Source organism: Molothrus ater, chromosome 7, assembly GCF_012460135.2.
Source record: "Molothrus ater isolate BHLD 08-10-18 breed brown headed cowbird chromosome 7, BPBGC_Mater_1.1, whole genome shotgun sequence".
In the NCBI taxonomy this organism is placed as follows: Eukaryota; Metazoa; Chordata; class Aves; order Passeriformes; family Icteridae; genus Molothrus; species Molothrus ater.
Genome location: NC_050484.2, coordinates 14,704,060 through 14,719,223, shown reverse-complemented (window position 1 = coordinate 14,719,223; position 15,164 = coordinate 14,704,060). Strand labels below are relative to the sequence as shown.

At 41.8% G+C, this 15,164-nt stretch overlaps 1 protein-coding gene across 1 annotated transcript in view; it reads left to right on the top strand.

Moving 5' to 3' along the window:
- UBE2E3 (ubiquitin conjugating enzyme E2 E3) overlaps nucleotides 1–2,940 on the top strand; it is a 55,983-nt gene extending 53,043 nt beyond the window's left edge. The window contains exon 6 of the mRNA XM_036386778.2: nucleotides 428–2,940. Coding sequence (XP_036242671.1) covers nucleotides 428–525 — 98 coding nt within the window. The 3' untranslated portion in view covers nucleotides 526–2,940. The remainder of the gene's footprint in view (nucleotides 1–427) is intronic.
- Nucleotides 2,941–15,164: the final 12,224 nt, after the last annotated feature.

Genomic DNA, 15,164 nt, shown 5'->3' with positions numbered 1-15,164 from the left:
CAGTTAGGGAGAAATGGATCAGCCTCTTAGCTACAAAGGCTTGATGGCTCCTGAAGGGTTCCCCTCGGTGTGTCCTGCAGCCCAAATGCTCTAACTCCCACTAGTCCTGTGCACCTCCCTGACAGGAAGGTGCTGGGCAGCTGTTGAATGTGTCCTGCAGGCAAAGGGCTGAAAGCAGGGCACCTGCCTGAGGCAAGATTCATTCATATGCAGATAACCACAGCAGATTTTTCGGTCCTCTTTTTCTGCTTGTTGTGCTTTGTTCATGTGTGCTTTCTTGGAAATGTCTTATATGATGAGAGCTCCACTATAATTCTGGTCTAAACTATATTTTGGAATGGATTATGTGTTTTAAAGTATGTTTTAACTTGGGGATTTCTGTTACTCATGGGATGGATTCTGATGCATTTTCCCCTGCCTTTTGCAGCTGACCCTCTGGTTGGAAGCATAGCCACTCAGTACCTGACCAACAGAGCAGAACATGACAGGATAGCCAGACAGTGGACCAAGAGATATGCAACATAAATGACAAACTACTTGTGCAGTGTGAAGGTGCAGAAGGCAACTTTGCAGTGTGCAACAAATCTTTATAGCCTTTACAATACGGACTTCTGTGTATATGTTATACTGATTCTACTCTGCTTTTATCCTTTTGAAGACTGGGATACTGCCCCCCCAAAAAGGTAAATGCTATCAAGAGTAGAAGTTTGTAGCTGTAGATTAGTTATGTTTAAAATGCCTACTTGCAAGTCTTGCTTCTTTGGGATATCAAAATGTATTTTGTGATGTACTAAGGATACTGTTCCTGAAGTCAACCAAATATTATAGTGCATTTTAGCCTAATTCATTATCTGTATGAAGTTATTAAAGGTAGCTGTAGATTACTAGGAATTATGTCATTTGTATTAAACCCAGATCTATTTCCAATATGTGGTACATGCTGTTGTGAAAACTGTTTTAACTTTTACCTTTGTCAGTTTGTAATGAAAGGATTTCCTTTTTCCCTTTGTAGCTCAGAGAGCACCCAGTGTATCATCTCAAACACAATAAACATGTTCCCCAAGGAGTAGTTTCTTTGTTTTCCTATTTTAAATTAATATTTTAATAAATTTAGTTATAGTAACAAGGCAAGGCCAATGTATCACAGATCCCTGTGGATAATTTTTAAATTAATATGCATAAGCAGAGGCTTGCTATTAAATATTTAATGCACACCTGTGGATTAAGTTTTCCCTGTTTTGTTTTTAACAGAACAAGTGAAATTTCTAAAATTTACTGAAATTTAATACTTTTCAGCTCTTTCTCAAGTTGAAATGATCACATTTCATATGCTTACTCCAGAAGTCTATGTAGCTGGTTGCTTCAGGGCCAGTCCTGCTCTCAGAAGAGGCTGCCTCAGTCTTGCTACAAAGGTTTTGCAGGAGGATGGCCAAGTTAGAGATAGTCTGGTGCTTTTTTTTTCTGAGTAAAGCAAGTTGGACTTGCTGACCTAGAGAACTGAGTTATCCATTGAAAAAGGTCTTCCAAAGCATGATTGAACACTGTATCATCTACCCAGAAAAGAGAGGAGTACAATGAATTTAATCAGATTTATATGACATAAAAACAGTTGTGGGGGAAATAACCTTTCTTAGTAAAAATGAAATCTGTAAAAGTGTTTTAGACTACCTTTTCCCCCCTTCACTTCCTGCCTTGGAAATTTTGTAACATCTGTAAGTACAAAAATACAGCTTTATAGTACATACAGTTTAAAAGGTAGAGTCACTAATAGTTTTATAATTTAAGCTTTTATAGTTTGTCAGTCACAGTATGGATTATAAAAAAATACACTTGATTCCTTTAAATGATTTTAAAATTACACTTAATTTTAAATTTTACAGTCTCCCTTACTACCTGGTGTTTTTGAAGATAACATAGCACTTCCATCCATAAGATGCTCTGCTCATTTAATATATGAAAGCTGAATGTTAAGTTTAAATATTAAATCAAAACAAAAGATACTAAAGATTTAGATCTAAAATTAACCATTACTATACAGGTCCCTGGTTTTTGTATCACGTAACCTTTGACCATGAATTGTCCACCCTACTTTAAATATTTCTACAGATGCCTGAAGGTGGCTTGAAGAACTGTGTATCCCAAATATCTCAACCTAGAAGCCAATCTCTCTTGGTAGCTACAAGATAGCTTTAGATTTCAGGTTAAAAAGTGCAAAAGGGAATGAGAAACAGGATCTGGCAGGTGAATATGCCTAAGTCAGGTAACAGACTAATGCCAGGAGATGAAGTGCTGGAAATCACTGCTGAAGGTGACCAGAATTTCTTGTCATGTCATTGGATGTGTGAGAAATAGCACAGATTGGCAATGAAACAAGGGGCTATCACATCTGGGCTGCGCGTCTAAAGTCTGCTCCCTGCTGACCATTAGTGCACTCGTGGGCCACAGGGTGCTCCTACACCGCTCCAGTGACCTTCCAGTGGAGAGCAAACTATGGAGTTCTTGCACTAACTGTGTTGCCTACAGAATTTACTGATATTTATATCATAAAATATTCTGCTATAAAAATACAGGTTTTAATTCTAATTTTAATGTATTTTGGGTTTGTATCGTACCTACAGCTTCAGATACCTAGGTGTACAAATGGGATGCCTTGTTAGTGTTGCCCCATCTTGCCTTCCTTGCAATTGGATCCTTTACACTGAATTCCCATCCTCTTTTTTTTTTTCTGTTGGTTTGTCATGATTCTGTTCTTTTTTAATGTAGATTTTTTTTGTGTGTAAATTTTATATTTACTGAAGTAAAGGTTGTTTTTGTGTAAACATTTAAACTTTAAAAGAAAAAGAAAAGAAGCTAATTTTGTTTCTCAAGTTCTCTCTGCTAAACCATGCAGTAGAAAGAAATTTGTATTGTTAAATAAATCAATTAGTTGTTAAATGAGAATGTGTGTCTGTTTTCATGGGGAGGGAAGAAACTCCTCCTGGAAATATATCCAAAGCACTGGTTGTGAACAGCATCTGTTGTTTCAAACTATTTCCTTCCTGGCTGTTCTGGGGTGAATACTACCAAAGAAAGGCACTAATACTCTTTTACAGTTTTAAGATAGAACAGAAAATTATCACCAGTCACTGGGCTCGGTATTTGGGAAACAGTGAACTGAAATGACATTTTCATGTAAAGCTGAAGATACTGCACATGCCCTCTTCTCCATTTTGGATGGGCTTTTCTTTTTCTGTTGTCTTTGGGATTTGAATGGGCAATGCATGCATCTGGCTGGGAAGCTGCCCAAACTGGGTTCCATGATGATCTGGCATAAAGAGATCTGGTGTGGAAACCAGTAGTCCCAGCCTGAGGACACACCTGAGGAACAGAGAGGGCAAACACCTCTTCAGCTGAGCTGGTGGCTACATTCAGAGCAAATGAGAAGGGATGGGTAAATGTAAGTGTTTAAAAAATAAAAATGCTGCATATAATGGAGAGGCTAATAAATACCAGCCTTGCTGTTTCTGCAATAACATGTTCTTGGTGTCTCAGTGATGTGGGGTGTGCCTGATGTAGAGACAGTCTCACTGATCAATGCTGAGTAGTGATTGCTCCAAGTCTATAGCCAGGAAGGGGAGGGAGTCATAGAAAACAAAACCACAGGGCAGCCCAAGCCATGGGCCAGGCTTGTGCAGCTTGGTAAGGAAATCAACTGCACCAGATCTGGTTCATGCTCTGCTCCCTTCCTACCATTTGGGGGAAAAGGAAACTCTTTCAGGCTTTGTGGTACACCAGTTCCTGTTCTGTACCAGCTTATTTTTGGTCATTGGTATTGCTGAAAATAAGACCAAGCTTCTTCCTTTCTTCACCTTCATGTGTGAGAACCAGATTTGTGGCCTCTCAGGGGTGTTCTCACCTGCGTGGGCCATGATAGGAAAGCTTCAGGGCTGAAGTAACTATGTATGAAGTAACTGAAGTAACCATTTGCAGTGGCTGGGTGCAGTTCTGAGCCACAGGGCAGCCCTGGCTGCGTGGCTTCCCCAGGGCCCTGCCTGAGTGCCCTCAGTGCTGGAGGGGAGAAAGCTGCAGACCACAGCAGCTTCTACAAGGAGGTTTTGTCTGCATGGGCAGAAGCACCAAAGGAAGGATTCCTGACTCCAGGCTGAAGAGTGAATTCCACCTTGCCTGCATTTTCTTCAGCAAAAATCATCAATGTACATTTATGTGAAAGCAGGAAGGCTTGTGCAGGAATTCTGGACTAAAGCAGTTGCAGAGGACAGGGACAGTAGCGTGACTAAAGTGCAATTTGATTCAGCCATAAACCAGCATTGCATTTTGGCAGCCTGTGCTATAGCCAGGGAAACAGATGCATTTGAGAACTTGGCACTGCTTTATGCACAGCGTCCCTTCAACTCCTCCTTGGTGGCACCACTGGCATTTGTGTTGCACAGTAACTTCCAAGGCTGAGCTCCCACTCCTTTTCCTTCACTAACCACTCCTGACTGAAGGTGGCTGCAGACAGGTTCCAGGGCAACAGGAGGGATTATGTAAGAGAGCACTGGTTCCAAGAGGAGAAGCAGGGCATGGCTGCCTGTACTGCTGCCTGACCTTGCAGTGAGAGTTGGACACATTCAAGTGTTCAGCTTAGAGGAGAGAGCAGATCATGTACTTGGAAAATAGTGGCTGGAATATTTGCAGCACACTGGGGCTTTTCCTTTTTTAATCCTTAAAAAGGGAAGCCTGCTTCAGCTTGTCTCTCCCCATCTTCTCTGCATGCATGTCTCTGGAGGGCAGCTATGACTTCCTCTGTTGCTGGGTAGAATAGATGGCATCCAACATACTAGCAACAATTTGGGGATCTTTAAAAATAAAAACTGTAAGGAATAGATGGAAGAGGCACAGTATGATATATATATATGTATATCTTCTCCCTTCATGGGAGGCTCTGCATCTAGAGGGATCTAAGATGTGGTGGGACCACATGCATGAATATAAATGCATAGAGTCTTCTCCTTGCTATCGCTCTTCCACAGCTGAGGTGTGGATGGCCCTATCTATTTATATGGTGTTTCCAAGTTTGTTCTCCTGGATCCCATTGATGATTTTATGTGTCATCATTATTATCAGCTCCTAGTAACCTCTTTTTTTCCAGGTTGGAAAGTCCTCATTTATTTAATCTCGGCTTATATGGAAGATGCTCTAAGATCCTGGTCACCCTTGTCTGTACATTTTGTAATTCCACTCTAGCTAATTTAAAGGAATGAGAGCTCCACACTGCATGCAAAATATGAACTCAAAGTTCATCTGGAACAGTGTTTTCTGTTTTGGTCTGTTTGCCTACTAGTTCAGAATGCTTTGCCTCTTTGACCCTTATTGCTTAGCTAATGCCTTCATTAAACTGTTCAGAGAGGCTGGGATCTCTTTTCTGAGCAATAGCTAATTTAACCTTTTATGTAGATCTAACAAATGTCTTTCCCAATATCTACTGCTTTATATTTATCAACACCAAATTAATATCTGATCTTATCTCCCACTTCTCAGAAACATGAAATCCTTCATGACTCTTGGCAGTAAATTTTAGCTTAGTCTGCTTTGAATATTGACTCTGTGTGCGCTACATGCACCAGGGGTGGTAGGTAACAGCAAAAGTAATAGCAAAGTGCAGTGGACAGGTCTGGCTGCCAAGAAGTGATGGGTCCCTGAGGACAAATTATCATCTGGCTTCTGAATGGCACAAATGAAAGCAGCTGCCAACCGTTTTCATCAGTCTGGGCTTTGTCTCCCTCTACAGAACAAATGTCAGGTCATTATTTAAAGAGGAACTCAGCGTGGGTAAATTTCCAGAGTGCTGAATGAGCTGTCATCCTGGAGATTAGTTTTCTGGATATCATATAGGTAGACGGGGTGAATCACAAATCTTGTGGGAGACCATTCCTCGGAACACAGCCATTGGATGTTTGTCTGAAGGATACAGTTGGGTTGGAAATCTGCAGCCTAGCATGTGTTCACAGTGCCAGGCAGCAGTAGTGGGGCTGCAAATGTAGAAGTGATAAAATGGGAAGGGAATGAAGCTACTGCTGAAGTACAACAGAGTGTGATGGCATTTCTTACACTCAGGAAGGCAGCTTTGTGCAAGTGCAGAAGTTTAGGGTTGTGTTTACGCATTCCAGCATTTTAAATGTGTGTACTTTTGTGACAATTTGCACCAAGTAGAGACTGTTGACCACATGCCACTGGTAAATAAAGTTTACCAGTACTTACAGTTCCTAATTTATAGGCAGTGGACTTAAAGTGACAGACAATTTTAAAATTGTAGTCAGTTTCTGAGGAGAAATATTAATACACCCTATACTATTCTGCTCCTACCTAGGTTTCCCTGTTAACTGGGAAGCAAATGTGTTGCCTTTCACTGGAACAATAAGTCATCACAGAAAAGTGACATTTTTATTCTACTCACTATTACATGTTTCTGTTTTCAAATAGCTTTTTTTTCATCAGTATGGATTTGATGAAGAACTAAAAACATTAAGGCATCAATTAAGCTTCATTCATTGATTCACTGGATATTTTACTGCATAAATAACCTGAATTACATTTCTTAAATGAAAAACACTAGTGTCTGGACCCAACCATATAGAAAAACTGAAGTTAGGACAAAACAAGTCCAGTGCTGGCCTTGTTTATTCCAGCTAATTTCCTACCTTTCCATGTGGGAAGAAAAAAAAAATAAATAAATACCGAGCCAGGGAAAGAGTCAAACCCTGTGAGAAGTTTTCCCCCGAGTCGCCTTTCCCAGACGCAGTTGTAGGGGCGGGTCGGGCGCCGCGAGGTGGCGCTGCCGCACCGGCTACGGCCGCCTGCGCCGGGGCCTTCGGCCGCGGGCTGACGGAGCCCGCGGGGTGACGGAGCCCGCGGGTGCGCTCCCGGGACGTTGCCGCAAGCCCCGCAGTCCGGGCCTGTGCGGGAGCTGCGCGCCGGGCTCCCCTCGCCCGGCAGAGCAGTGGGAGAGGCTGCGAGCCCGCACCGGCACCCTGGGTACCCGAGGGCAACACCCGCGGCTTCCCCTGCCCGTGGGGACGGATGCCTGCGGGAGCGATTGCTGCCTGTTCTGCTCAACAGCCACCGCACGTTGCACTCTAAGGACAGACAATTCGCTTTAAAATGTACTTTTACCCCAAAATTGTTAAAATTAGAAGCTGCAATAGATTAAGTGAAGTAGCTGCTCCTAGCCCCACACTGCATCTCTCTCAAGTTCATTAATCTGCCTAGCTCCACAAAGTTAAATAGCACTTACGTAAATCCAACAGCTCTAGGGAACACGAGGCGTTGGTGCACTGACCGGTGCCTGTCAACTTGCTCATTCTCTCGGAGTGTCTCTTTCTCCTCAGACAGACGGACCACATATTTAGAATAGTGGTGCAGCTGCACTTAGATGCCACTGCTTCCAAAGAGCAGGCTGTTAAAGAAAATAAACACACAAGTTGAGATATTTTCTATCTCTATTAGCTATCTTTCAAAGTTAAATCTTTGCAGATGGATAGATTTAGTCCAGATGGAATACAATATCATGTTCAGTTTCTATTTTGTTTAGGAAATTAAATATTAGACTCCTGGCATCAGTAAGTTATTTTCTCTTTTTTATCGGCCATATTCATTCATATGTCCCACTCTAAAACCAGGTCTTGCTGTCCACTGGTTTTCTCTCAGTAACAAAGGACTCTGATGGTGCTGCTTCCTTTCCTCCTTTGCAGCCCATTCTGCTGCTCGGGCTCAGAGTTCATCCAAACCTGTGGCATTTGTAGGGGGACTACTGCTCTGTAGGCCAGCAAGGCTTTTCCAAGATTTTGACATGTATTTGGCCACTTGAAGGGTAACGTCGGCTAAACATGGTAAATCAGGTAAAGCTCACAGCGGTGACTTGTGTCTCTCTCAGCTTTCAGCTCCAGTGATACACTTGCCTACTCAGCCATAGTGCCTAACGCTGTTCCTGTTTACCCCTCCGGCAGCAGTTCCCCAGTGTAACAAATGGAGTTGTGCTGGTCTGGCACTCTCTGTTTAAAAATGACGTATGGTGAAGTATTTTAAATTTACCAAATTGCTAATGATTTTCAAAGGCTTTAATTGAGTGATTATAGCAGCCATTGATTTTTCAGGCTTCAACCTACACTATAACTCAGACACTGCGCAAAGGAAGTCATGCACAATCAGATTTAGCCATCATTCACAGTGAGGCCTGTGCAATTACCACTGCAAACATCAGATATTGTGCTTGCCTTTATTAACTTACATCAGGAACCTGTAGTGAAGCTGTGAAATAGCAGTTGTCTTAAGACATTTCCTGTGGTAGGGTTTTTATTAAAGACATTTACATAGCCATAAACTGCAAAGGAGGATGTTTGATGCAAATTGATGAGATTTATGTTTGAATGTGTTGTATCGTCTGCAAATGTGCTGGAAATCCTACAAAAGTACTGTGACATCCACAGACTGCATTGAGAGGAACCAGCACTGCCTGGCTGTGGGTCTTTTAAGCATTTAGCAATTTTGACAGTCAGCAGCAGTGCTTGAAAAGCTGGTTAAAAATGACCGGGTTTTTTCCAAACAGGCCAGGATTCAGGATGGAAGTTGGGCACAGAGTAGTGCTGTGGGAGGTCTCATGACACTATATCTCTAGGCACTGCATGGCCTATCTGCCCCATCTATCACCCTGATAAGACAATTGCTACTACATGAGAAAACTTCTTGCCCACTCCCTTAGGGTATTGGAGTTTCCACCTACTGTCAAGGCTGGCTAGACTTTGGGAACCTTCAAATTTCCAGTTAGAGGAGGCGTTACAAAGAAAGAATGAGTGTTTGGCAACCCAACTCAGCTTTTTGTATAATGGCAGTCATTCAGAGCTAAGGAACATTTGCCACACAGTGATATAAAAACACTCACAAAATTATGTGCCAGCATATATCGCAGTTGAGATAGCTACAATACACAGAGTACCACCGTACAATTTCAGAAGGCTTTAAGCATTTGCCCACACAGAGTAACATCATGACAGTTCAGAAGACTTCAAGCATCTGCTCTTTCTCATTCTTCAGCACAACCTTTTATACCCTCATGGTTCATGCATTGCACCTGTGTGCCCTCTGTTCCCTTTGGTGATTGGTCCATGCCCCTGGGCACTCCCTGGCTCATTACCTTCAATGCTGGTCACCTGCTTTTCACAGCTGTAGCCCACTGGGGATGAGATTCACCCACAACCCCACTCCCAATTACCACAAACTGTGTACCTCTAAAATGAGAATCAAATGAAAAAGGTATTTGAGAGCAATTTGACAAGCTGTTCTTTGGTATTAAAGCCCCAGCTCTTCAGAGATGGTGGATGAGGTCCTGGCAGTGTCCTGGGATGCACACATGTGTGAAACATGAAGTCTGGACTCAGGAAAGTTTAAAATTCCACAAGGTTACTACCTGCTCTCACCTTCCAGAACTGACTTTTACTGTGAGGATCTGACTGTCCCTTGGAATCTAAGACTAATGATTTTTTCATTGTAGTCAACTGAGAGAACTGAATTAGCTTTTTTCAGCTCTTGTCCCCCTGTTATTTTCACCCTTAAATTTACAGTAGGTCTTGCTTTCATTGTTGTACAATTGACTATGTCATTCCCAGCCATTTTTAGTGATGCATTGGGAAAGAGGCTTTGGGAGCTGCTTCTGCTGGTTTAAGACCAACTAATTTACTGTAGCAAGTGCCAAGCAGGCTGCAAGCACCAGATGAGTACACCTTCCTCGTGGCATATGCACCAGTACAAGAGATTTTTCTCCCAAGACCATCCTTCCAAGCCTCACTAATGTTTTCTTTACTACCCACTTTAAGCATTTTGAAAGAAGAGTTAATTTCCTTCAATTTGTTATTATGAAATACTAACGTGAAGGTAGTGCTTCAGTCTTAAATTAATATAAGGTTAACAGTCACGGCGGCTGAGTGATGGGGAAGCAGAAGTGGCTCTGGCTGGCATGCAGAAGGTCCCTGGAGGCCATCACACTGGCAAGAATTATTGCCTGAAGGGCAATTACATTGGCAAGCATCAGCTGGAGCACAGTTCACCCTACTTTCTCACCTCATCATGCCAATTCATGCCGCCAGCTTTGTTCTGACACCCATCCTCTATCACAGGAGCAGGTGGCAAGGAGCCAGCTCTGCTCAGCATGGGAGTCTGTGCTCCTCAGAGGGCCCAGAACTGAGGGCCAGCTCAGCCTCGACTGTGGCTACAAAAATCCAACACAATGCAAAGGGCAGAAATAAAGCCCAACTGAATAAAACCCAAAAGCTTGGACTAGTCTAAAGAACTTTTATGTGAGTAAGAGGAGCAAGACAGTGGGAGCGAAGAAAATAAAACACATTCTGGAACTGGACCTGACTAGTGAAAAATTGACAGATGGACAGCTCTACTCATTCTTCTCCTAGGGAAAGGAGTGGTCATTCAACTGTGAGACAAAAGACATGGACAGGAAGGTGCAGATTTCCCCATCCTGGCTTCCATCCTGCCACCTTCTGAGACAGCTGCGGTCCCACTGGGCTTTTATTGCTCTCATCCCATGAGGGTCAGGGATAGGGTTGGGAGGCAGACGAAGCCTGGCCCTGGGTTGGAGAACTGTAGGATGGAGGCCACCAAGGGAGAGGCCGTGCTGCCCAAAGACTGCTCTCTGCATGAGCTTATCCTCTGGTCCCTGCCCAGGTGTCTCAGGCTCAGCCTGAGACTAGGGTTAGGGATAAAGGACTAGGGCTAGGGATAAAGCTGATTCTGAAACTGGATTGGATTGGATTATTTATATTGGATTATTGCAATTTTTGTTTAATAAATTAAGAAATTATGGGAAGACTGGAAGTCTAAAATTGAGTGGCCACAGAAAGTACCTGTAAATGAAAAGGAGAAGTACCACAGCTCGACTTGTTGCAGACAAAATGTTATTTTTGCAGAGCTACCCTGTAGTAGTGCCCAAAATATGCTTTCATTTTGCTCCAGAAACCAAGAATATTTTGAAAAATAAAATAAATAAGAATCAATAGCACAGTTAAGTCATCATCCCTAAATGTTTACACACCACTTACTGGCACTTTGCTTGCCCTATACATCTTTTTAAATACCTTCAGCATTAAGAAATGAATGTTCTTTTTCTGCAAGACCTCCACCTTAGCTGAAAATAGGGAGAAAAAAAAGTGGTAAGAACAGAAAAAATAAGTGTTTGACTTTACACGTATGTGCAGTGAATAGCCCAGATGTCTTCCATGAAAGATTTGAACATCACCATCCAAATTTTTCTCTTGGCCCTACACCAGTTGCACCAAACCAAACAGACACTGCACTGCTGCAGATGTGGGGGATTTGAGCCTACACTAGATGAAAAAGCAATCATTCCACATATGTCAGGCATCACAGTGTTGAATCACGATAGGAAGCCCTGCCAGCCCCACTCTGCCCCACACATTCAGAGGCTACTACCATGCACTGAGGACTAAGAACTCTACCCACTGAGAACTGCAATTTCCAGCCCCTCTAGCAGCTGACAAATGAATGACAGGCCAACCCAACTCATTAAACCAGCAAACAGGGAACATGGGGAAAAAAGATGTAGTTTTGTGCAGCTGCCTTACATTACATCAGCTCAGTGTGGAGTCAGATATGTGCTACAGCTGGGTGAAAATGGGTGAGACTGCATAGCTGTGAGCAGGGGCAGGGACACAGGATGGGTAGGAAAGTATCTGCTCTTCTTAGCAAAGTGAGCTGCCCTCTTCCTGCTGAGTGCTTAACTGCTTGCTTAAATATAAATCAGTCCTAAACTGGGGCCTTTAAGCTCTTCAAGATGGGGACCCTATCTTCAGATTTGAAAGTGCTCTGCTCCTGTCAAACTGTGGTTATTCCTTTCCTTTCACATTGCTTTCTAGTGATATTCAGTTGCATTCAATTACAAATAACCTTGGAAATCTGGCACCGGTAGATCTTCCTGATTGGTTATCAGGAATGTCGTATTAAACATTACATTATCTCCACTCCTTTAACAGATAAGTCCATTATCTCCTGTAGGTCAATTTTCCTCTCTACTGAATGCTTCTGTCTCATGATGGAGAGGCACATGCTAGAGCAGACCTTTCTAAGACCTTATTTAATACCTGTCTGTGGTGCTTTAGCTCTCTCATTCAGACTTCATGACTTATAAATGGACTCAAGACACAGGGTGAAATAAGTTGTCTTTCTCTTCAAATACAAATCCTGTTTTATTTCATTATTTCTATATTAATGATATTTATTTGTTCTTATTCAGACAGAGTAATGTCAGCAGGGCTTACTAATAGCTCCAGAAAAGTGCCTTTTTCTTTCCAGTCTTTAGTAGACATATAAAAACACAGCTGCATTTTTTTCTAGGCTGTGAGTTGCATATTTTTTCACAGCATCAAATATTGCCTTTTTTTTATACCTGTAGCCTAGAAAAAAACTAGCAGCATAGTCTCCCAACCTATTTTAGCTCCATATATGCCTCTATTACCTAAAAGTGGATTTGAATGTGTACCTGCAGCACATGAAAAGGCATGATTTCTCACTCTTGCTCACTGTGGATTGGAAAATATATTCAGCGTCTGTTCCCCTCACTCATCACTTCTAGGTACTGGATAGTGAGTTCCAGTGGACAGTGATCAGTAATACACACTGCAGCTACCCTTGGTTCGCATTTCACTATTTTTGTTTCCTATTTGTCAGGGGACCACAGTGCCAGGAACTCCAGCCCCCAGCACAAAGTGTCAGCTACTGTAGTGACATACTCAGAGATGCTCAGCACCAGGATATGAGGGAGAAGCTTTCCTCTGAATGCATAATTACAAATTAGTTAGGCTTCTCACAAAAAAATTCATGCTCAAGACCTGTGTGTTCCCTTTGGGAAGAATAGCACTGCAGGAGCTGAGGAGGTGGGAAGGGAAGCATGCAGAAATGAGCACATTAAGGGCTGTGCAAATAGAAGTCAGTACAGTTTCAGATTCTGAGAGGACTTGAAGATTAAGTCATTTGGATAACAAACATCAATTAATAAGTAGCACCAGGGCCCTTGCCTAGAATTTCAAGTACAGTCTTTCCCAATGTTCACATTAGTATGTATTTTTTTCTCAATTCTGAATAATCTAGCTCCAAATGATCAAATTTTATGTGAGGTCCTGTTCCAGCCTATTTTTTCAGATGCATTCACACCAGCTAATTTGGGGAATGATCTGGTCAGTTTGGGCTTTTGAACTCAAACCTCCATGCTCCTGAGCATGTCATCTACTCCAGAGTCAATTCATTGCTAATTAGCACAAATCACAGGGACACAACCTTTGGAAAATACTGCTGATGCACAATGCATTTCAACACAGTATCCAGCACTGAGATGTGATTTGTTGGGAACACTGTTATAAATATTCTTTTGCACAAGAAGCATGGCTAAGAAGAAAACCTTATCTAATCCTGTTTTATGCCACATGCCAGATTAAATGTATCAATTGCTATCATACAGGATCCAGATGTAAACATGCTGTCAGCTTTAAATGGTATTTTAATTTTATAAAAATATAAACCCTGTGGCTGAAATGTTTTTTCTGGTTTCTCTTTCCCATGTTGAATTAAAACATCAACAGCTGTGAAAGAATGTTTCCAACTATGCTACAGGATCTTATTATTAAAATGCTTTCCATAAATAATGTCCAACAAAAGAAAATTTTAAGTCTTGAGCTCTCTGCCTCTGCTGCACACACATGAACAAATATCAGGCTTAACATTTCAGAATTCCCTTTCATCACAAAACAGAATTATTGTTGACATTTCAAAAGTAATGGAATAGGAAAAAACCCACAAACTTTACAAATACCAAAGGGAATTTTATTGGGCAGTGGGCTGAGAGAAGATCAAGATTTTTCATTTTGGTGTCTCCATTTGCATGTGTGCCTTCCAGGGCACCACCATCAGCATCCGAGCAGCCAGAACAAAAGTGGCTTCATCTGATCAAAAGCACAGAAGAGATTTTCAATAATTTCCATGAAAGATGATATTGATGAACATCATGTGTTCTTGCAAAAATTTGGTTACATCAAACCTATTTTTCTTCAATGAGGAAAAAAAAGATCTTTTCTGAAGATAAAGCAGGGAACAGTTCATAGTGCAGGGATGGTTAGAGACAAAAGGTTTTGCAAATTTTGTGAACAATGCAAAACCAGACCCATAAACCTCATATCTCTGTGAAATTTTTCAGTAAATACATATGTACACTTCATAGGGCGTTTCCCTTCACCACTGTTTTGTTCTCATCCACACCTATGTGAAACTAGAATCACTTCCCCCAAGCTGTTCTGCTTTAGACATTTTCATTTTTCTGTGCATGAATTTCTTATTTCCTCTCTTTACGTTTTGTATTTATCTATTTCTTTAGTCCCATTTATAGAGTCCTCCTTTCAGTCCTCTTTCAATTACACTGGAGATTTATACACTCTGCCATTTCAGTGGGGAAAAGAAATATCCTTATTCTATTCTATTCTATTCTATTCTATTCTATTCTATTCTATTCTATTCTATTCTATTCATGTTGAATTTATAGCTCCTTTGCAGTAGGATGCTTTTCATGGTTCTTTTTAGCCCAAAGAGAAAATATAATTAACCAAGAAGAAGTGTCAGGCCCTGATCTGCTGTGCATTTGAGGGAACATTAAACTTTGCTGAGGAAAAAGACCTCCTCATCTCTACCAAATCAAACATGCAAGAGTTTTCTTCCTTTATAGGCTTTCCATATCCCTCCCACATCTTCACTCATCAGATGAGAGCTTGTGTTCCAGGCATAGCCTCTGATGTGTTCCCTATTTGGTAGAGCAGAGCCCCAGCAAACTGCCTCAGGACATCTGAGCTCTCTCTGTGCATGAAGTCCCCTGGGGAAATCCACCAGCACACCTCATACTTCCATTGAGCATTTACCAACTTGCTGCTGCCTACAAGGCAGTTAATAGCAGTCTCTTACCCACTTGGTGCTCTTTTGTAGGATCCCCTTTTCATGGTGCAGCTCCCATTTCCAATATAAGTTATTTCAGCTTTTGGGTGCAGCTGTTTGGGAAGGGCGCATTTTTTTTAAACTATATGTATGAATAAAATCTGGGACAGTTGCATTCTGGACCCTAGAGA